Source organism: Notamacropus eugenii, chromosome 3 (genome assembly GCF_028372415.1).
Source record: "Notamacropus eugenii isolate mMacEug1 chromosome 3, mMacEug1.pri_v2, whole genome shotgun sequence".
Lineage (NCBI taxonomy): Eukaryota > Metazoa > Chordata > Mammalia > Diprotodontia > Macropodidae > Notamacropus > Notamacropus eugenii.
This window is the reverse complement of record NC_092874.1, coordinates 409,490,835-409,514,444: the sequence shown is the minus strand read 5'-3', so window position 1 is coordinate 409,514,444 and position 23,610 is coordinate 409,490,835. Positions and strand designations below refer to the sequence as shown.

Here is a 23,610-nt window from a genome sequence, read left to right as displayed (position 1 = left end):
TTATTCCAAGTGTGTGATGGTACTTAACGTGCCCTTTGGTCTCCTGCTGTCTCTGGAAAGCTTTAGTTGTAAGAAATGCGAGCTTTTGAGTTAAAGCACATTGGAAACGAATATTGCCATCCACCTCATGTAAACTGTTTCACTATGGTGAATTCTATTTACTGGGTGGTACCTAGTGACTCATGGTGAGGTGAGTAGAACAGTGTTCGCTATATGTGGTGTTTTTGAGGTAAGGCACTAATTTGGGTTTGGCACTTATAAAAGAACATGTGTTCGGAGAAATATTGCCCTATTCCTCTATGATAATTCAGGGTATATTGTAAAGACCAGTGACCTTCGTAATTCTCAGGGGTCAATGAATCATTTCTTTCTTCTTCATTCCCACCCCACAAAAAAAAATAATACGGTAATATATACTTCAATATAAAAATACAGTGTAGTATATAACCAGTTCATATTCTCTTAGGAAAGCATAAAACATTGAGATCATCTGCTTTTTAAATTCAAGACAGGGAACATAAAACTTTATTCGAGAAATACAAAGAATTTTGGATAAAAGGAGAAAGATACAGTAGGAAAGGGGAAGAAAGGGATGGAAAGAATAAGGAAAAGGAAAGAAGGGATAATAGAGAGGGAAGAAGATAAAGAGAGGGGAGAGAGTGCTTCCTTCATCAGATTGGAAGGTGATTTTCTGGATCTAAACTTCCTTTAGTCAATGGGGTTTAGTCCCCTGTTACCATGCTTTGAAATGCTAATTAGCTCAGCTTTCAAAGCCCTAAATAAATGTTTATTGAATGAATTAGCTGATTAATCATTGTTCCCTCTACTCTTAAAATTGCCCTAATCTTTAAACCTAGAGAGGTATGTTTCTGAATGAAAGTGAGCAAAGCAGTCACTAAAAGGGAAGATGTTCCTTGGGCTTGAAGGTAGGATAGCCAGAGGACTATCTCTGCCTTGTTCTCTAAAATCACACTACATTCCTTTAAAATACGTTAATATATTTTAGTAAAACTAACCAACACTGAGTCTGAGAATATATGCAGTGTTCTGCACTGATAATTCCTAACCTCTTAGAAGAAGGGACAGAAGAGTGTTTTTATAACTCTTCATAGGGGTCAAGCTTGGTCATTATAAATTATATTGTGGTTTCGATCTTAATATGTACATGGTTGTTATGTTGTATGTTGCTTTCCCAGTTCTGCTTACTTGGTTTTACATCGGTTTATATAAATCCTGTGTTTTTCTGAATTCTTCATATTCATCATTTCCTGTTACACAGTAATACTCCATGACATCAATGAATGAATGAAGCATTTACTAAGTACTGTGTTAAGTGCTAGGGATATAAATAGAAAGCTAAAACAGCCTCTACTCTGAAGGAGCTCCCATGCTAATGGAGAAAGACGACACATTTTGATGGTTCTGCTGTGAGTGAGATGGAAAAGTCCCATGGGCCTTAGGGTAGCATGATAATGCATTATATACATATACCACAAGCCACCAGGTAGTACAGTGGATAGAGCTCTGGGTCAGGAGACAGGAAAACAAGTTCATCTTTGAGCAAACTAGCTATGTTGTCCATGGGCAAATCATTTAACCTCTCCCAACTTCAGTTTCCTCAACTGTAAAATGGGGATAACACCTACCTCACAGGGTTGTTGTGAGGATCGAATGAGGTAAAGGGCCTTGGCACATGTTAGGAGTTTAATAAAATGCGCTTCTCCCCGCCTCCTGCAAAATTCCTTTTTCTAGCCATTTTCCAGTTGCTGGGCATCAGCTTTGCTTCCGTTTCACTCAATAAGCCAGCCTAAAGAATTGCATTCTGGGCCATCTCCAGTCATCCAGATGGCTCAGGAGGAGAAAGTGAGGCTTGTGACCTTGCACAGCCCTCCCTCACTCAGATCAGGGTCAAGTGCAAGTCATGTTATCATTTCTCGGATGTCATAGTCTTCTTTGAAAACGAAGGACAAGCACAACAATGACAAAAAGTTGTAAATATTGCTCTAAATGTTTTGGAATGGCTGTATACTTTTCTTTTTGTCTTTGACCTCCTTATAGTACATACAGCTTTCTGTATTCCTTACTCATATGTTATAGAATCCCTGCCCTCTTGGCACAGAAGTTGTGGGAACCACCCTCTTTGTTATGCTGTGACCTTAAGGTCACTGGTTGAAAATAGTAGTTTAAAGCCTAGACTTGATGCCTGCACGATTATGGGCTAGTCATTTAATGTCTCATCCCCAGGATCACAGGATTTATTGTTGGGAACAACCTTAGAGTTCGTTTAGTCCAAAGGTTTCCAGTCATGGAATACATATACATATCCATATCCATATCCATATCCATATCCATATCCATATACATATACCAACAGGGAATAGGGCAAACTTGTCAAGCAGGAAAGGTGGGAAATTCATCTTTTTGCATTTTTTCTTTTGGACAATATGCATGGTAAACTCTAGCATTTTTTCCTTTACTATTGAAAAGGGAGCATAGGAGAGTTTATTGAAAACCAAGTGTTAGGGAGCTCGAAAAGGTTGGGAACCCATGACCTAGTCCCATGACCTCATTTGACACATGAGGAAATTGAGGTCTGGAATGCCTAACAGATTTGCCCAGTTTCCTTTCTTGTAAAATGACATTAATACTTGCACTACCTACCCCACAGGGCAAGGTTTTTGCAAACTGCAAAATGTTATAGAACTCTGAGTTAGCATGTGAACTAATCGTCCCATGAAGTCTTGCTTAGAAATCTGGAGCCCATGAATATTCAACTTAGGCCAAGAGAGAGCAAGCTCTGGTAGGCACGACCAGCTCACATTCTGTGATGCTGTGACTTGTATAAACATTCCAAGCTCTTCTTAGCTTATGCTCTGGACTGCAGAGGGACTGAAAATATGTGCTTTCTGGGACCTAAAGTAATTTCTCTAGCCTAACTCATCTCACTACAGCTACAGTGGCCAATCATCTAGAAAAAGTAGAAGCGATGAATACCAAGCTCTAACTGTGTTATATGATAGTTTCCCAGAGTTTTTAGCAATCATTTAATTGCTATAAAGCCCTTCTTGAAAATATGTTCTAAATGCCATTCAGAATAACCCTGGCTAGCCCCAAAAAACTGCTGAGGTCAATCAGTTTTTCCCTAGTCACAGAAAACAAACAAAACCCAAGGCTTCTCACTATTCCCTAAGGCATTGAATCCTCCCTTTAGAATTTTTGGTGAGGATTCCATAATACTTATACTTTCAGATAGCTAATTTTTACATTCATTTTTCTTTCATTCTTAACATGAATACTGGTGAGAGAATGCCAACCTTAGAATCAGTAAAACTTGGGTGCAGTTCTTAGCACTGTGTCTTGGTGGTTGTGTGGTCTATGCAAAGCCATTTCACTTTTCAGAGTTTAGGCAATTCTTGAGACCATAAAACAGCATTTGAATTCAGTGGAGGGTGTCCCTGTTTGATAACTTGCTCCCATTCTGATGAAAAGACTGATTTGGACCACCAGAATGAGGGAGGAGGCAGGGCCAATTTTTAATATTCTGTTGGTGAGTTAAAATGGGAAAAAGTTTGGCATGTAGAACAACCTCCAGGATTTTCTGTACTCTGCTTTCTCCTTCACTCACTTCCCATGGGCAGTCAGCTGCCAAGGCTTGTCAGTTTTTTTTGCTTCTGCAGCATCTTTCTCATTCACCGCTTTCCATCCATTCACACAATCATCCCCATCATTGCCTCTCATCTGTCCTATTGCTGTAGCCTCCTAATTGGTCTCTCAGCCTCAAATCTCTTCTCCCCTCTCTAATCAATCCTCCACACTGCTGCCAAGGTAATATTTCTAAAGGGCAGGTCTAACTAACCATGTCACTCCCTTGCTCAATAACACACCCCTGTTGTCTCTGTGATAAAATTTGAACCTGTTTGGCACTTAAAGCCCTTCCCAGACTGGATCCAACCTACTTTTTCAGGCTTATTATATACTTTTTTCATGCTCTATCATTCAACCAAACTGGACTTCTTTCTTTTCCTCACAATGGACATTGCCTTTTCTGTCTGTCCTTTTATATATCCTTTCTTATCTGTGTCTAACATTCATGAAATGCCTTTCTTTCTCATCTCTGTAGCTTAGAAGATTTCATTTCTTTCAAGTCCAGGTCAAGCTTCCCCTCCTGTGTGAGACCTACCTTAATCTCTAGTGACTTCTTCCCAAATTACCTTGATACAGGCATGTTCTTCCTGCCAATTGAATGTAAGCTCCTGTGGGGTTAAAGCTGTGACAGCTTCGTCTTTGTACGTCCACCACCTAGTGTGCTACCTGCCACGAGTGGGTGCCTGCTAAGTGTTTATTCACCATTAGTTGCTTGAGTGAATCTTGGTTATTGAAATGTAAAAACCTTTAAAGAGATTTCCTTCCAATTATATAGATATTTTATATATCATGTATATAAATATCTGTATTTATGCAGATATTTGTATATTGTCTTCTCCATGACAATGTGAACTACTCAAGGCTGGGGACCATTTTCTGCCATTTGTGCTTAGTATAATCAGCACGTAGTACAATGCCTTGTATGTAGTAGCTACTTCAAAAATTCATATTGACTGCCTGAATTTTAGGGACTATATAGTTGTTTTCTTTTTCTTTTTCTATCTCCAACCCTAGCATAGTACTATGCTAGGCATAGTTTGTAAATGCTTTTTGAATTGTATTGAAAATTGTTTGTGGGTGTGTTTGTGTGTGTGTGTGTGTGTGTGGCAAAAAATGTTTTTCTAATCCCAATTTGGAAATATAGGAATGTATCTCACCCCTATCCTGGCAACAAGAGCCTCTTGGACTTACTTCATCAGTGACTACCCCTTCTGTTGCTGGAGACACTGATATCACCCCACCCCCAAACATTAGCCATCAGACCCCCTCTAGAAATCTCAATTACAGAAGCCCCCAATGAAGCCACTTTCGCTTCTGTTGTTAGAACTCCTACCTTTGAGACCTTTGAAGCCCAGGCTATTTCATGTCATGAAATGACACGATGCTGCCCTCTCCAAACTTTTAAAAAAAAAAAAAGAAAGAAAGAAAGAAATTCTAGAACTCTAGGTACTTCTGAATAGAGGCTTTACGGGCTTCCCCCGTAGCATCTCAAGGTGGTAATGGCCTATTCAAGACTGATCCTCAGTAGTTAACCTTTGAAGCATAGGATCTGCACAGTTGTTTGTAGTCAGAAATTGTTGATGTTCTATTTGAACTGTATTTCAATTACATCTTAGAGGACCTATTTTCCAACTCATTCTTGGCTTCATGTTTATAGTAGTAAAGTACTAATCTGTTGCGTGTCATCATTTATGGCAACTTATTTTTCTTTTATTAAATATTCTCTCCCACTAATTCATTCCTCCTTGAGCAATTAAAAAAAAAGCAAACTGAAAAATGAAGACTTTAATACACAGTTACATAGTTCTACCAAATGAATTCATGGCAAACTATAAAATTGGCAATATAATTATTTCCAAACATATTTCCGGTCATATAATTATTTCTAATCAGATGTAGTTTGACAGTCAGGATATGTCCTCCTATTTATGTGTTCTTTTATAGCACTGATCAGCGGTCAACTTGCCTATTAATTTCAGTAACCATCTGAAGAATCTTCATTTTCACATGAAACTCCACCTACAGATACAGGATGGTGATTATGGAGGCAGTTATCATGAATCCTTAAAAATTGAGCTCTACATATGAGAAAGTAAGATAGTTGATTCTTTTCGGTAATTGGCAGAATCAGAATTTGCAGCTCAATAAGTACATACTTGCAAGTTACCTTTAACAACAACCTAGTGTGGGCATGAGGGACTTTACAGAAGGCACTTTAATTTTGTCAATCAAATCGAACCATCCAAATTTGTATCTCTTTTTGCAAGTCCCTTCTGAATGCTATGCTTTCTCAGTTTCCATGAAGATTTTCACATTTTAGAATTATTATCAAGGTCTTTAGTATGAGATATTACTCTCCCCTACCCCCTTTGTACATACTTGTGAGTATGTGTACGCGCACGCGCACACGCACACGCACATAAACATATATACTCCTCCCCATTCCCTTATATTCTGTCCTGCTATATTTCCATGAGACTGTTACATGATTGCTTACCTTGAGCCAGCTGCTCATCTCCTCCTTTTATTACATCTGCTATGTAACTCTATAATGTTTCCCCGTCATTAGTAAAGCTGAAATAAAAAGGAAGTGCTGTTCACATTCATCTGATTATTCCCATGTACACCTTAACCAGACAGGCATATGTTCTGACATGCTACTGAGGAGCACTTGCTTTTGGTGGAGTCCTTACAAAGGTGCAGGGAAGCAGGGGAAGCAGAGAAGCCCTACTAGTCATTGACCCATCGTAATGCATTCAGCATGAACCAGCAGACCAGGAGCCCTGAGACACATGCTCGAAGCATGTCTCCTGAACATTTCAAAAGCTGTGTTCAGCCTGTTGTGGAATGTGTGTTCGTCATGTCTCCCAAATTCCAGGTGCCCGGAGAGTGTGGATTTATAAATCTTGTTGTTGTATGATCATAATTTCATCAAAGAGTAAAATAAAGCAGAGATGGAGAAAACAGTTGGCCGCAAGCTCTTTGAGCTAATGTTTTTGTTTGCCTCCTTCAGCTTGTTCTGAGATTTTGTGTGTGCGTGTGTGTGTGCGTGTGTGTGTGTGTGTATTTACTTTTTGACCTTAGTTATGAAGTGAAAGGTGTAGCTTAAAAGATACAAGATAAAAGAGTGCCAGGCTGTGGTTCTCAAAGCATGGTACATTTCTAAGTTGATGGAATTATTGAGTGCATGAGTCACTGGTGTAATGTAAAAATGTTTACCTCGTCAATTCTAGAGATATTTCAAACTTTTATCTAATAATGCCTTTTTTCTTCCTTCTCTCTACCAATCCAGTGTTACATACCCAAGGTCCAATTGATGGCAGCCTTTATGCTAAAGTGAGAAAGAAAAGCATCTCTGAAAACAACATCCCGAGTGGAACCCAGGTGGTTCCAGTCACCAACAGCCCTGATCACAGTGACCATACCCTGTCTGTTAGCAGCGATTCAGGCCACTCTACTGCCTCAGTAAGGACAGACAAAACTGAAGAGCGCTCAGCTCCAGGCACCAAAAGGGGGTTGAGCCCACAAGAAAAGGCAGAGCTGGACCAGCTCCTCAGTGGGTTTGGACTAGAAGACTCTGTAAGCTCCCCAAAGGATATGACCGATGTCCGAAGTAAGTACAGTGGGACTCGTCACGTAGTGCCAGCCCAAGTTCATGTGAATGGAGACTCCAAGCTGAAAGACAGGGAGACCGACATCCTAGATGATGAGATGCCCAATCATGACTTACATAGTGTGGACAGTATTGGGACTTTGTCCTCCTCAGAAGGTCAACACTCCAGCCACCTTGGAAACTTTACCTGCCATAAAAGTAGTCAAAATTCTCTCTTATCAGATGGCTTTGGGAGCAACACCGGGGAAGACCACCATATTGCCCTTGCTCCAGACCTGGGCATTAGTGTAGATCCTCTTTATGAGCGATCGTTTGGAAATGGTGACCCCAAGCAGATTCAGCAGCTCTTGAGGAACCCTACAGCGTCATCTCAGGCACCAACCTACGGGCAGGGCACCTATTCCACTCAGACCTGGGTACGCCAACAACAACTAGTAGCAGCACATCAGTATAGCTATGCAACAGATAGTGAGGGGAGGTTTACCATTCACAACTCTTCGGAGAATTCAAACTATGTTCCAGCCCAGCCCAGGATCCCACTAACTCCCACAAGAGGCCCCAGCAGCAGGGATGCTGTGCAGAGGGGCTTAGGTAGTATATCCAGTCCTAATGAAGTACCCCAGCACTCCTATCCAGAAGGTTTCAAACCTAGGTTAACGCCGGATAAAGAGATAAATGGGGTTGATATGGGACTGAGTACAGGAATTTTACCAGGATCTCCAACTCTGGATATTGATCAATCCATTGAACAGCTCAATAGGCTGATATTGGAACTAGACCCAACATTTGAGCCCATCCCAACTCATATGAATACCGTGACAAGTCAAACAAATGGATCTGCATCCCCTGACAACAAAGTGGGAGGAGGACTACGGGTCAACCACAGATTTCTTGAGAAAGGAGAGAACATAAGCAGGAATTCCAGCCAACATGGTAAGTTGTTGTCATTGTGTGTTACTGAAATACCTCGCCCATGTCATTCTTTTAGTTTTTACAAGAGACCTTTAGGGTGCCTCTGTTAGATTCGTATGAATATCAACAATAGAGAGCATTTATCCCAGAATGTTATTTGATCATAATTTATGACGCAAGAGGATATGCAATGTGGCAGAATGGGAAAATTATTGACTGAGAGTCAAAAGGGCCTGGCTTCTGATCCCAACTCTACCATCTTCTCACTGGTAGGACCTTTTTGGACCTTACTTTCTTCATTTGCATAATATTGCTAATTGCATCAGCTAATCACATCTACCCCATAGATCTCAGAGATATATTTTGGAGATCAAGGAAGACAATGGATTTGAGAATATTTTTATTGTGCAAGATTAATGCAAGCATAAGGTCCTGTTATTAAAGAGATAATTGAGCAACAATCATTTTTTACGACATTGTTATAGTGTTTATAAATCCCTTATTCTGAGATTTAAAAAGACAAATCCCAGGGAATTGCCTGGTTAAGTAACTTGCCCCAGGATAATACTGCTAAGAATTACCAGAGGCAGGATTAAACCTTGGTCCTTTTCCTTCTCCCCACTTTTACAATATGTTAAAACTTTCTCCCTGTTACATCACACATTTAAAAGAGGTTTGAGGGAAACATGGTCACTTAACAAACTTTTTTTCCCTTTGAATAAACTGGTTCTCATGTTTAAGAGGAAGAAGCAAGCCAGAAAGTCATTTACAAGAGAATGAAGTGTGTATGGAAAGTGAGACTCTGAAATGAATAAGATATGCCAAAAAGTGTATGGTAGCCTCATCGTTTTCGCATTTGCCAGAGTGCTTAGCCTGGAGCTTGGTGTTTCTTCTGTTAGAAAGAGTCAGAACTGAATTGTTACCAGGCCCCTTCCAAACATCCAATAATAAGCTTTGTCTTAATTATAAATTATTCTTAATTTTTCAAGACATTAAGAATGAAAAATTGTGATTTATTTATGGGTATCTCAAGATGAAAATTGAGTGAGAAGGCAATAAAAAGAGAACAGTGTGGTAGTGGACGGATTTATGGGATGAGATGAAAAATCACTTTTATATTTAAAGGTTTCAGATGATGATGGTAATAAGGATATACAGAGAATTTTTTATCATTAATAATATAGGCTTAGCCAGAGCATTCCTTTGCGTTAAGTTCATAGTTGGGAAACCATTTAGAACTAGAGGGATAGCATGAAAACATGCTTTGTATAACACCCTAATGTGCTATGTAAGTATCAATAGTTATAATTATTGCTTGATAAAATCTGAACAAAAGGCTTAGCTCCATAGTAGACTCTATCCTGGGAAGTTGTCAAGCTAAAAATTCTCCTGGGACATTACTATAGAATATAATGCCTTTTAAAGGGAAGTGGCTTACTTAAGAAATAAGTGTTCCATGTATGATGGGAATGGAATGTTGAGCTTAGGACCAAGAATCATACTGATTGATACTAGAAGGTACCAAGTTTGCTGAGTCTCAGGGGCATCTTCGCAGGACCCTTGTGCATCACTCTTGCTGTAAAAACAGTCATAAGAACATTTAAATTTCTAGCTATAAAACACTAAGTTGGCCAGTTGCTACTACTGGATTGAAACCTCTATATAACGTGGAACCATGGCTTCTCTAAATTTTGGGTCTTCTGCCATCTACCTCCAGTACAGCATAGTGCTCTGTATCCAGTAGATGCTTATAAATATTTACTAAATCAAATGACTGGAAGAATTGAATGCATGGGAGAGCATACATAGGCATTTAGCATGGTATCTGGCCCTTAAATGCTAATTGGCTGACATTGGTTATTTCAAAATCTAGAATCTCTTGATCATGAATAGATACTCCCACCACTGGTGCAGACTACTACTTCTCCATGACTTAAATTTATTCCTTTATTAAGCTCACTGGTTAAAAAAAACATTTCCTTAGTTTAGTAGGACATAAGATGACCTTTAAGAACCTTGTATCAACCCCAAGGCATAAGGGAACATCTGAATTAGGTGGGAGGATCAGATAGTCTAACTTGGTTATTTTCAAGACTCAATTTGCATAATTTTTAATATAACAAGTCAAAAATCGTATGAACAGAAGAAAGGGTTAGACAGCATGAAAAGTGAGGTCGCTAAACATCTGATTATAAGTGTCTGGAACATGTTCAGAGACTTTGGGGATGATGAGAAAATCAGTGCTTTGAAGGGGATCCAAATACTTTTGAAATGTATCAAATTTAGAGTGGAGTACAGGTGAGCCTTGTGTTGTTTTTTTTAAGGTTGGTATGTTGAGCTTGTACAAATGGTACTTTCATTTCTTCTATTATGTTGAGTGAAAGGTTTTACTCATCTGAAAGGCTTTGCAAAAAATAGCAGAGAACTATCCCTCCCTGTCTAGCTCAGATACTAGAGCCCTGATCTCCTAATCTCATGTATACAGAGGAGTACCTGTGCGTACTGAGCCCTGCTGTCTTTGGCGGTGGTATAATATTCTGAGAATCATAGGATCACAAATGTGGGGGAGGAAAGGACCTTGGAAGACCATCTTATTCAACATTCTCATTCTGTAGATGAAAAAACTGAGCCCCAGGGAGGTTTGGTGATTTGCTCAAGGTCACCCAGGTAACATTTATGAGTGGCAAAAATTGAAGTCAGGTCCTCTGAGGTCTCCAATGGATGATCTCCTTGAACCTCCGTTTTGAGGAATAGTCTAGACTAGCTATCCTTCATTCCCCAGCCCCTCCCCTACTATGCCTCTGGGTGGGTGTCATCTTCAGCTCCCCTTTTTTGGATTGTCTTTCCCCATTTGAATGTGTACTCAGTGGGTGTAGGGATTGTCTTTTGTTGTCTTTATACTCCATGTCCCCAGAATTTAATACACAGTTAAGTAATTAAGAAATGCTTGATGACTCTGATTCCAGAGTTAGTGTGCGTTTTCATTGCCCCATGCCACTTTCCATAATACTACTTAATGATAGTGAACCTGGTCATTTTCTTAAAGATTTATCCTCTTAGTGCCTACAAGTCTCCATTCTTAATAACATTTACATTTTTCTGTAGATCATTGACATTCAGCATATTTATTGGATCCAGATACAAATTGCTTGAATTAAGCTTAAATCTATTGTGACAATATCTGAAATACCTGTGATTTCTTTGCTTGTGTTCTCTTCAACCACAGAGATCTCAGTGATTCAATACCTTCATGATGGTCTTCTTGAATCATTCATTAGATGGGGGCTTACCTTTGACTTTGGACTGATCCTGGGACAAGTTGCTAGATTCATATTCAAGCCCTTTCAGCTTAGCCACCAGAATCTCCCCCTTCACTGCAAAATTCTTTGAGAATTCCCCAGTCACTTCCATGCTGAGATAACAGAAATGGAAAGAATTTTGGTGTCATAGGTCGAGACTACAACAGTTCACACAAAATGCAATATATCTGTATTTTTTAATGTACTTCTTACTTGAGTGGAAATTTAGTCAGCATGTTTATATCTTAGCATCTTTTGGCTCTGGATTCCCACTCTTCTTCATCTTGGAAACTGTCTTGCATCCTAGTTTGTTCTGATTGTCGATATTTGAGGGAGCATGGCACATGGTAGAGTCAATTGAGAGTTGGATTTGGAGGCAGAAAAACATAAAGTGTCACCTTGAAAGAGAATAATAGTAACACTTGTCATAACGATAATATTATTTATCGTTGTTTGGTCCTTTACACTCATGTCCAACTCTTTATGACCCCATTTGGGTTTTTCTTAGCAAAGATGTTGGAGTAGTTTGCCATCTCTGGCTCATTTACTAGATGAGGAAATTGAGGCAAACAGGGTTAAATGACTTGCCTATGGTTACACAGCTTGTAAGTGTCCAAGGCCAGGTTTGAACTCAGAAAGACTCATCTTCCTGAAGTCTAGCACCATCTGCACTGTACCACCTATCTGCATATATATAGGGCTTATCCTCACAGCAATCCTGCAAGTCAAGGTCTATAATCACCCTCATTTTACAGATAAAGAAACTGAGGCAAATTCTCTAGGCACACATTAAAATACCTGTGGTATCTTACGTTTACCTAGTGCTTTATAGTTTTGTAAAATGCTGTGAGGTGATTAGTAAGAAATTTTCAAATTATCCTATCTCCAGTAATCATACTGTATAATGTTCGGAATTTGTAGTGGATAGATAGAACATGGGACGTGATATGTCAGTTATTGGTCCTGTGACCCTTGACAATTAACTTGATCTCAGACGCAGGTTCCTTATCTGTAAAGTAATAGCACTAACTGTCAGGGTTGTTGTGTGGGTAAAATAAGCTAGTGTCTCAAAGGCATTTTGCCAGCCTTAAAGCACTCTACAAAGGTTAGTTTATTATTATCATTAGTGTGGTGGTGGTAGTAATAGTTGTAGGAGTATATTTATTTCAACATTATAAAGTTTGGAATGTTATGATATTCCCCTAATTCAGACCTTCCCAAATAAGGGAAAATAAGGCTAAATTTTAAAATGTCCATTATAGAGGCTCACCATGATTTCTAATTGCCAAGAAGTAGCATGATTTATAGATGGAACAATTAGATTTTGAGGCAAAAACATCTGGGTTCTAGTCCCATATCTCTTATTAACTGTGTGACACTAGGCAAGCCATTTAATGTCTTTATTTCTTCAGTTTTGCCATTTGTAAAAGAAGGGCATTGTATTGGATGACCTTTAAAGTCTCCTCTATCTTTGATCCTGTGAATTGTTGGATATATTCTCAACTTTAGAGCTTTTAAAATAATGACTGAGTTCCAGTGTAGATACTAAATCATAAGTGTATGCACATCTTGGGTGTCTTTCTGTGTGGCTAAGATCTATATGAGATAGGATGAAACTGTTGTGTAAGAATGCTCGACTTGGAGTCAGGAGAGACCTGTGTTTGATTTCCACCTCTGACTCTTAATAGCTGTATAACCAAGGACAAATCAACTCACCAAACCTCGGTTTCCTCTATTTGTCACATGGGGATAATAATTCTCATAGTACCTACTTCATAGGGTTGTTGCGTACAAAATGTATTTTCAAGAGAAAGTAGAAATGAAAGAACAAAGTCAACCTTCCCAGGGACATAAAAATAAGAGTAAGTATTTGTGTAAGATGCTAAATTTTACAAAGCACTTTCTGTACATTTTACTTTTTTAATCCATGTCTTTTTTAATAGCACATTTACATCCTTATATCCCTCTATCTTTTCCCTTCTCCAGGAAGCCTTGAGAAGGTTAATTTTGCAATAACATGATGGCAAAAGAAGCGATTGATAGAATAGCAATGGGTTAGTGAAGTTATTCATCACTTGTTGAATTGCAAAACAGCTGGACTGCCTCATCAAGTAGAGAAGTCTCCGTCCCTTCAGGTAGTGAACAGCCACTTATCTAGGATGTTGTGTGAGAGGAGCATTCCTCACATTGTGGTTGGCATTCTGGCATTGTGTTATGGCAAAGTTTTCTATTATGGAATATTGTTTGAGGGCCCCCCTGCCATGCCTTTGTGAAAATTTCTGAATGGCTGAAGGTGAATTGGGATGAACATAGCTTCTGTTCCCTTCGCAATGCCGTATCTCTGCTATGTAACAGCAATATTTTATCGTCCTCTGAGATAGAAATTGGATTAAAGTCATGTAATACTCTTTATATATTTTTTCTTTGGACTTGATAATCATCATAGGGTAGTCGGTCATCCTTTTATACAATACAAGTTAGTTTTGCAGCATTTTTGCTTGAAAGACAATTGGGTTTTGTTATGCTGTTGCAGTAAGCAGCATTCACTGACCTTTCCAACTATCCTCAAGCATGTATCGTCCTTTGTGCGAATGAGGTTTCTTGGATCACTTCCTTTTAGTTGGGTGGAAGGTAAGATTACTAAAGACAATACATATGTAACAAAAGAATTGACTGAACTTGGGAAATTTAAGATTCAGCTGATCAACTGCTGGTATAAAGATGGCTCTAGAGTTTTTTCAGATCTTGAAGGCTTGACGCACTTATTGTTGTCAGAACATTTATTCATATTATATCAATGCTCCACCTATGGTTCTGCAAAATTGGGAGGCATTTTGATTTCCTTACAGATAGCGTTATTGTTATCCAACTTATTGTTTCTCCCCATTTCTTTCTTTTTCTTTTTCCTCTTTCTTTCTTTCTTTCTTTCTTTCTTTCTTTCTTTCTTTCTTCCTTCCTTCCTTCCTTCCTTCCTTTCTTTCTTCCTTTCTTTCTTCCTTTCTTTCTTTCTTTCTTTCTTTCTTTCTTTCTTTCTTTCTTTCTTCCTTTCTTTCTTTCTTTCTTTCCTTCTTTCCTTCTTTCTTTCCTTCTTTCCTTCTTTCTTTCTTTCTTTCTTTCCTTCCTTCTTTCTTTCTTCCTTCCTTCCTTCCTTCCTTCCTTCCTTCCTTCCTTCCTTCCTTCCTTCCTTCCTTCCTTCCTTCCTTCCTTCCTTTCTATGTGTGTGTATGTGTATGTGTGTATATATATATATGTAATGTATGTCTATGTGTGTGTATTACATTCCATAATGAATAGTAAGAGATTATTTAATGAATTAAGTATATTGAAGGGAATGTAATAAAATAAAAAGAACTATAATAGCTAATATCGCATTTTGAGAGGAACCAGAGGTTTGGAGAGAGGTTTAAGCTTAAACTTATATAGTAAGTAACTGAGCTTGGACACAAACAGATTTAAGATCTGGAAAGAACCTTTGGGACCATTTAGTTTAACCTCTCGATTTTACAGATGAGGAAACTGAGGCCCAGGAGATAAAGTGATTTGCCCAGGATCCCAGAAGTAGTGAGCCACAGAGCCTAGAGTCATACCCTCCCTTCTAACTCCACCGTCTCTCTTCCTTACCCAGCCTCTACGGTGAAGCCCAGGCTTCCTTTCAGTATACCAAGATATGTGCCTTTAAAACACAAGCTAACATAGTTTGTTTTTCTTCTGCCTGACAAAGCAAGTAATATAAACTCTAGCAATAAAGTTATCGATTGTAATTATTAAAAGAAGTAATACATGAAATAATTTGCAAACAAACCTTAAAGTGCTGTGTAAATGTTAGCTGTTATTTATAATTATCTAAGTTTTCCACTCATTGAGCATTTGCTTAGGAAAACTGCTGGTTGAGGCTCGTTCTGTATTTTGGATCCCCAGTGCCTGTCACATTTAATAAATGCCTGTTGATTGATTAGTATATAAGGTTCTATAATATCACAGTGAATCTACGATCTCATTGATGAAAGTGTTCCTTCTAACATCTAAACTCTTCGTTGATGCACGCTTTCCACTTTCTGTCAAAATCTTGCCCTTAAGTTCATCACAGAAATGAATATATCCCTAGGATATCCACCCAGCATTCAGAGGACTTCTTTTAGGTCTCTTAGAATTATGCACGTACTTGCTTGGGCAGTCCATCTGTTATCACCGTCCTACCTGCTTTTCCCTTATATATCTCTCTGTTTACATGTCACAGCCTGTTATTGACCACCAAGCCCTTAAGATGACTCATAATGACTCTAGAGATTATCATATTTTATGATTCATAATCATATAGCATCCCTAGGAAAATATTGGTATTTAAAAGACTGCTTTTTGTTTCAGGAAAAAATAAACACCTGGGACCCTTGAAAACATCCCATAGTTTTCCTAATTCATTTCATCCCATTCTCTTCCTTACGTCCAATTTTTGGCTCAACTTATTGTCCACTTACTCCATCTGTTCCAAGATGTATGTGGTGATGAACCATTATTTCCAGAGCACCATGTTCAGTTGCCATGGACATTTGGCAGGGAGTATAGAGTAATTAACACATTAGCACTTGGTCAGATGGACTTAGAAATCTAAAATAAATTGGTTCTAGAAATTTTGAAAATGATTTGCACCTTAGTAGGGAAAAGAATAATGCAGAAAGAAATCTCTGATGTGGTTTCTTGATTTATTGGATAACTGAGTATTTGACTTGAGGTGAAGGAAATAACAGAGACTTCGAATTCTGGAAGAGGTGTCCCAAAAATCTGTTTGCACTTACAGAGGAAATGGGGGTATATAGATGAAGGGATTATAGATTTAGAGGATGAAGGAGCATTAGAGGACATTTAGTCCAGCCACCTCTTTTTATCTCAAGATATCTCAAAGGAAGCTCAAGGGCAGATCTTTAGGTTAGGTCTTTCTCAAGGTCACTACTAGATAGTAAGGTACTTTAGACTACAGAATGCCTCATATATTTTTTGTGTTTCCTTCCATATTTAGTACAATACTTTGCACATTGTAGGTAATAATTAATATTTCTATGGTATTTAATATCACAGAAAGTGCTTTTCAGATGGCTATTGTGTCATTTAATCCCCATAATAGCTTGATCAAGTACTTGCTCTCTTTCTTCCCATTTTACAGATGCAAAGACATACTGTGAAAGTTTGTGTCATGCTCAGGGTTTCACAGTTAGTAAGTTATAGAGCAAGCATCCAAACTCAGGTCTTCCTGAAATCAGACTCCCTTCTTCAGAACAAACATACTTCTGGAAGTTATTGGCTTTTCTCCCTTACTATCCTGGCTTTTCCAAATTTGATGTAAGCTCCTTGACGGTAGGGTCTGTGTTGATTTTTATTTTTCAAGATTTTGTCTTATTCCCCAGCTCAGTGTCCTGCACATTGTAGGTGTTTACTTCATGTTGAATTGAATTACTACTTGCTGAGTATGTTTATAGGTATTCCTTTCTGAATATAGATAGGAATGAATGGCCACTGAAGTGCCTTATAGCTTATAATTCTGTGATTCTGTGAGTCATTGTGTTTGTGTTCTGGCACCCAGCCTGTCAGGAAGCAGGCACTGAGAAGAAAGGGAACTCCTTTCCCTCTTTGATGAATGAATGAGAATCTTTTCCTAAGTAGAGTTTATGGAGATACTGGAAAGTTCAGAATTTGTGACTCCTCTTCCACTCCAATTTATTTGTGGGTTGTTATTATTATTTTTGTTATTTTGGTGTAGGGATGGGGGATAGGGGGAAGTCAGTGAGAGTACTAATTAGTGTCTTATTAAGTCTTTAAAGAATTATCAGCTGCTGATAGGTCCATTCACACCTAGTTAGTATTCCAGGGTAGTTTGTTCCCATGGGACTTAGATTCTGCAGCCTCTGGATAACTCAGAGATTCTGTTATCTCTTTTAAAAGAGAATCTTTTCAAAGTAAAAAGGAAACCCTTTCCCTAAGGACCATTTACTGTTTCCCTGAGATTCCTGTTTCTGCCTTACCAGAGAGTTGTATGGGGCCTCATATTTTAAGGTAAAAAATTAAGCAAACAAAAACCAAAAACAAAAAATGGTCTCATTGTTCTCAGTGTGTTTGAATTCATTCCCTGTGTCCATGGTTTCCTCAAAGCAGTTTGATCAAACAATAATGTAGTCCTCCTGTTAATTCTGATGTGTGTGTGTGTGTGTGTGTGTGTGTGTGTGGTAAGGGCTATTATTGTCCTTATTTTACAGATGAGGAAACTGAGCCTGAGAAATGTCAATTCTCCACGATCCCGAGTACGCCACTTGATACATCTCAGCCTCAGTTTTCTCATCTGCAAAATAGGAACAATAACAGCGCCCTACCTCACATGGTTGTTATGAGGACAGAATGAGATAACACACATATAATATTGTGTGGACCTTAAAAAACTACATATAAATCCTAGCAGCTACTAGTATTATTATTAATATGCATATGTCATCTAAAAGAGCAGACTAGAACTTTCTGAAAAACTGGAAGCCATCTATCAGTTAATGCTAAGCTATATAAGTCAGCAAAAAAGTCCTCAACATAGAACTCAGCTGATATTTACCAGAAGTTCTCTGGAGAGGGGAAAAAAAAAAAACCTGCTCATCCAAAGGATTTCCTAAGACCACTCCTGAAGTCATCAGGGGCCTGGGTCTGTCACATAAAGGAATTTAGAAACCTTTTCCTCAGCCAGAGCTGGGATAAACAGCAGCTATGCTGTATGCAGTCTGTTAATGTTTTCGAAGCACATTCCTTTCTACAACTCTGCCTCTAAGCTTCATTATCTTGTGGTCCAAGGACTCCCTTCCTGATACAGAGGGTGATCTGGGAGTTCAGCAGCAACTTAGAAGATAGGACACTGGCAATTGTGCTGGTTCTGGGACTTTTCTCCCCACATTTCCCTTGTTACCACCTTGGAAAACGCATCTTGGGAAAAGGGAGGAATTCTTTTTTATTAGGGAACACATCTCCCTTATCTAATATGTATTAAATTAAAAAAAAATTCTTCGGATACCATTGTAGTCTCTGTCTCATTTCCATACAGCAACACCAATAGAATGTTGGTATTAAAAAGACAACCAGTTGTTTTCATGTTTAGAGTCTTAGAGCCATTAAAACAATGTTTTTTCATGAAAGCAGCTCAAATTTTCTCTCCCTGCCCTATTCATTTCTAGTCCCAGTTGGTGGCTGATAGGCAGTATTTATATCAGATATGAATACTGTTGGATTACAGATTATGAGTCTTGTCTATAAATGCACAGGGAAACTAAGTAGTGAGGTGGATAGAGTGCTGGGCCTGGAGTCAGAAAGACTCATCTTCTTGAGTTCAAATCAGGCTTCAGATACCCACTAGCTGTGTGACCCTGGGCAAATCACTTAACCTGTTTGTCTCAGTTTCCTTATCTGTTAAATGAACTAGAGAAGGAAATGGCAAACCACTTCAGTATCTTTGCCAAGAAAACCCCAAGTGGGGTCATGACAAGTCAAATACAACTGAACAACAACCAAATGCATATTGTAATCTGGGAAATAAACATTGATCCTCACTGAAGAGTGAAGTAGACCTAGGACAGAACCTTAGAGGGACACCCATAGTTAATGCACCTGACTTGAAGAAAGAGTAGAGTAGACTGAGGAGTCATTCAACACTGTCAAAGGGTACAGAGAAGTCAGGAAGGATGAAGACTGAGAAAAGGTCATTAGATTTGGCAATTAAGAGATAATTAATAACTTTGGAAAGAGTAGTTCTAGTAAATAATGAAGTCCCAAGCCAGACCACAGAAGATTAAGAAGAAAGAATTTTAGATGACCTCAAATAATTTAACCATGAAGGAATGGATAGATATTGGACAATAGCTAGCAAGGATAGATAGATTATTAGGCTTTTTTTTTAAGGGTGGAGGAGACACAAGGGTTTGTAGGGAGTAGAGGAGCAGCCAGTATATGGGGAGAGAAGGAATTTATGGGGGAGAGAGAGAGAGAGAGAGAGAGAAAGAAGGAGGAGGAGGAAGAGGAGGATGATAGAAAAGGAAATCTACAGGATGGTGCAGGATAAAGAGGTTGTAGAGGGGTTTTCCTTAGCCATTTCTTCAGGAGAGAAAATGGTGAAGGAGGAGATAGTAGAGGAAGACATTTGAATGAGGTAAGATGAAAAGGAAAGGAAAAGAGAAAACTTTAAAACTTTCAGTGAATTGTCTGTCTCTGTCTTTATCTGTCTCTCTCTTTATCTGTCTCTCTCTGTCTCTGTGTCTGTATGTTTGTCTCTGTCTCTCTCTGAAGTATTAGACAAGATCCTCAGTTGATAATGGGGAGAGGAGGGATGCCTTGAAGGTCTCCACAAGGAATGAAGAATTTTTAAATGGCCTGTGGTGAGTGGGATATTGAATTGATGGGGGAGGAATGAATTGATGCAGTGAGGACCCAGTAAGGCAGGAAGACAACCTGGAGAGTCTAGTATTAACAACCTAAGATTGTGTTGTACTACTGTTGAAGCTTGGGCATATCTGTCTTGGGATTGGTGCATTTTCTTTTCTTCTCTCCTATTCCCCCTTTTCCTTTCACAACATAAGATACATGGGAGAAATTGGTTTTATATATATATATATATATATATATATATATATATATATATATATACGTATATACATATGCGTATATATATGTATATATATACGTATATACATATACGTATATATATATGTATATATATATATAGCCTTTGCAAACTTCTGTGAGGAGAGAAGCTTGAATGTTACTCCAGCAGGAGCTGTTCAGCCTCTAAGTGAGATGTTAAAGAATCTCTCCTGTAAATACATGTTGGTTACAACCATATTTCCCGGATTGCAAATGTAAATAATTAACAGAATTAAACAGTTTAGAACTTGGACTCAGTACTAGCCTTTCCATCTTTTTCATTGTCTCTTTCAAGATGGATGGATTTATGAGCAAAATCCAGTAGGCTCAAGCCAACTATGAAACAGTTGTTAATGATTATTTATTTGTTGTTTTAGTTAGGAAGGAATGTGAGGGAGTTTTCTGAGCCACTTTACTAGGACATTAGTTCTAATTATAAAGTGTAAGAAAAATAAAGATTATTTATAAAAAATTTTCATAATATTTAAAGCTAGAATGAACCTTAGAAATGATCTAATTGGACTCATTTGGCAGGGGAATATCTCTGAGGTCCAAAGAGGTCAAGGTCAGTAACTTATCCAAGGTCAAAAAGATAGAAAGTGAATAAACTCTCAGGGATTTGAATCTGAGCTTGATGAGGTCTAGCATTCTTTCTACTACATAGCTAACATAGTACCAAACATTTATAAAGCCCTTTAAGGTTTGCAGAGCACTACAAATATTATTTCAATTTATCTTCACAGCAACTCTAGGAGGTAAGTGCCGTTATTACCCCCATTTTACAGATGAGGAAACCGAGGCAGACAGGTTAAGTGACATAGCCATAAGTAAATGTCTGAGGCTGGATTTGAATTCTGGTCTTCTTTTTACCAGGTCTAATGCTATCTATTGCAGCACCTAGAAACCTATAATTACTCATTCAACCTCCTACGTACAACAAGCTTCATTGCAAATGAAGCTGTTATGTTTTTTGTAAGATGATTAGTGCCATGTGATGGCATTACTTTAGATGCGGTCTTAGTGAGAAAGTTAGTACCACAATTGGTCATTATCTCTTTACCAATGTTCCTATGTGAGAATTCCTTGTACATAGCCCTGTAACTTTTCATTTGTATTTCCTGATCATCCTGCACACTCTTGGGCCTCCTCTTTGCTGGTAATGAGTTTGTCCTCAGGGAATACGACGTACTACTTTAAATAAGACCTGTTTTTATGAATGTAAATTACTTCCCCAAACCCTGAACTGCAATTTATTGCCAGATTAAATCACAGCTGGCATCCTGAATGATCAGCACATGTACTTGAGAAGCAGTACAAAGTTGCTACAGAGGTACTTGCAGTAGGCTTTTGATACATTTGAAACCAATAAATTGAAAGTTGGTTTGCTTGATTTTTTTTTTTTTTTTTTACTTTCGTTCACACTCATAACCAAGCATTTGCCTTAGACCAGGGAGGTTGGGTATTGTTAATAAGGCTACTTTATTTCATTATTTATCCACATGGAGCCACCTACAGGTACTTTTAGGAGACTACAATGAGCTACTTTGTTACCTCCCAGTGTCTATAACATTTTACGCTATTTTTATAGCAGCCTGAGAAACCCTTTCTAAAAACACTTTTTCCCACTAAGCGGTATTTTCTCATTTTTTTCCATTTCTTAAGCATTTAGTCTGGATTTGGTTATTTAATCAAGTAATTAAAATGAATTGTCATTAATTATGTTTTTTTAAAAAAACTGTTTAGAAGATAGAGAAAGGTTTAATTTCATTTCTTGACACTTACTGTGTGATTTTATAAAAACTATTGTCTTTTTATTATAAAGTCCTGCGCCACTCTTTCTACATTTGATCCCCTTCCATCCCACTTTGCCAATGGTCAGGTTTCTGTGAATCTGGGACCTTTAAAAAGTAAAAGAAAATAAAACAAAATCCACAGGCACGTGTATCCATAGAATGTTAGGGCCTTGAGGGACCTTAGTTATCATTAATTCTAATGCCAACATTTTATAGATGAGAAAACTGAGTCACAAAGAAGGAACTTGTCAAAGATTACATTGTATGTTAAGGGGCAGTCAGAACTTGGACTGGGACTCCTAAATTTAGTCTTCTTACTACTGCATCACACATATCACACCCACTTCCATGATAATATCATCTTATCTTTAGAAAATATTTGAGAGAGTCATTATCCATATAAAGATGTTCTCCCTGGGGAAAAGTCTGATACTCATACCCCTTCTACAGGTGTATCTTGAGTCCAAGGACCTTTTAATCCTCACTACTTGATGTGTGGATAAGTATTTGTTTCCCCAAAGTCCTTGTTTCCTATTCCCTTAACCCACGTATCTGTATGTTTGCCTTAAGGGTTAACTCCCTCAGAGGTCAGCTTCCTCCTATCGTACAGAAGAGGCTTCACGTGATGGAGTTTTTGTTCTTAGGGCATTTTTTTTAAAGAGCAAAACAACGAATTGTAATAGTAAAGGTCAGATCATTTCAGATAGGTGTATAACAGGCATTCATTCGGTATTGACTCTGTCCAAGGATCTGTAAGGTAGAAGGTACAAAACGTCACATTCCTTGCTCATCCCCCACTCCCAAAGAACTAATCTAGTAATGGAGACTAAAATAATGCATGGCCAAATATTCCCACTATATAAAATAACTACAAATGCTTAAAAAAAGCATAGGGTACTTTGGGATTTAGGAAGAAGGAAAGATAATTCCAATCTGTAGGTAATGAGATTGTCAGACTCCCTAAATAGATTAAAACGTAGTTGGGAAAGGTTCAGCAAAATAAATAAAAGTATAATGCAATATAGATAATGTTGATTTGTGGTTCTCTAATCAATATGTGACCCATGGAGTTCTGATTCTATTTGACTTTGACACCCCTTGAGTACTAAATTTCCCCTCTCTGAAGACTTTAAAACAGAGGCCAGATAACCAGATCAGATAAGTCATAAAAATGGATTCTTAATCAAGTATGGACATCAAAAATGCCCTTTCAAGCTTGATTACTTTGGGCAAGGAATCTAACCTCCCTGGGATTCAGTTTCCTCATCTCCATAATGAGAGGATTAGACTAGATTGTCAGCAAAGTCCCTTCCAGTCCTAGATCTTAGAACCTATGACCCTCTGAATCTACTGTAGTATCATTTAAGGAATAAATTGTGTATTTATGTGACAGGCATGTATATGTATAATCGGAGGGGTGAAGAAAATGCAATATGTTATGTAACCTTAGTACAATGTATTTATATGTATCTGAGAGAGAGACAGAAACTGATAGAGATTTTTAGAGATTGAAAAGTATGTGAGAGCTTATGTAATCTAATGAAAGTATATTTCATATATGTATATTTACCTCTCTATCTAGAGAGAAGAGACAAAGATACACATCCCAGCACCCACTATTTCTAATCATACATCTTTCCATCTGGAACATAACCAAATATGTGGGTGGGAGATAACTACTCACAACTGG

General features: G+C 38.2%; 1 protein-coding gene across 9 annotated transcripts in view; it reads left to right on the top strand.

Moving 5' to 3' along the window:
• Positions 1–23,610, top strand: part of TNS3 (tensin 3) — a 511,962-nt gene that overhangs the window by 385,325 nt on the left and 103,027 nt on the right. For 8 of the 9 annotated variants that reach the window (XM_072598110.1, XM_072598117.1, XM_072598114.1 and 5 more), the window contains one exon: positions 6,938–8,191. The exons of the other annotated variant lie outside the window; for it this stretch is intronic. In XM_072598110.1, the coding sequence (XP_072454211.1) occupies positions 6,938–8,191 (1,254 nt within the window). The remainder of the gene's footprint in view (positions 1–6,937; positions 8,192–23,610) is intronic. 9 annotated transcript variants of the gene reach the window in all.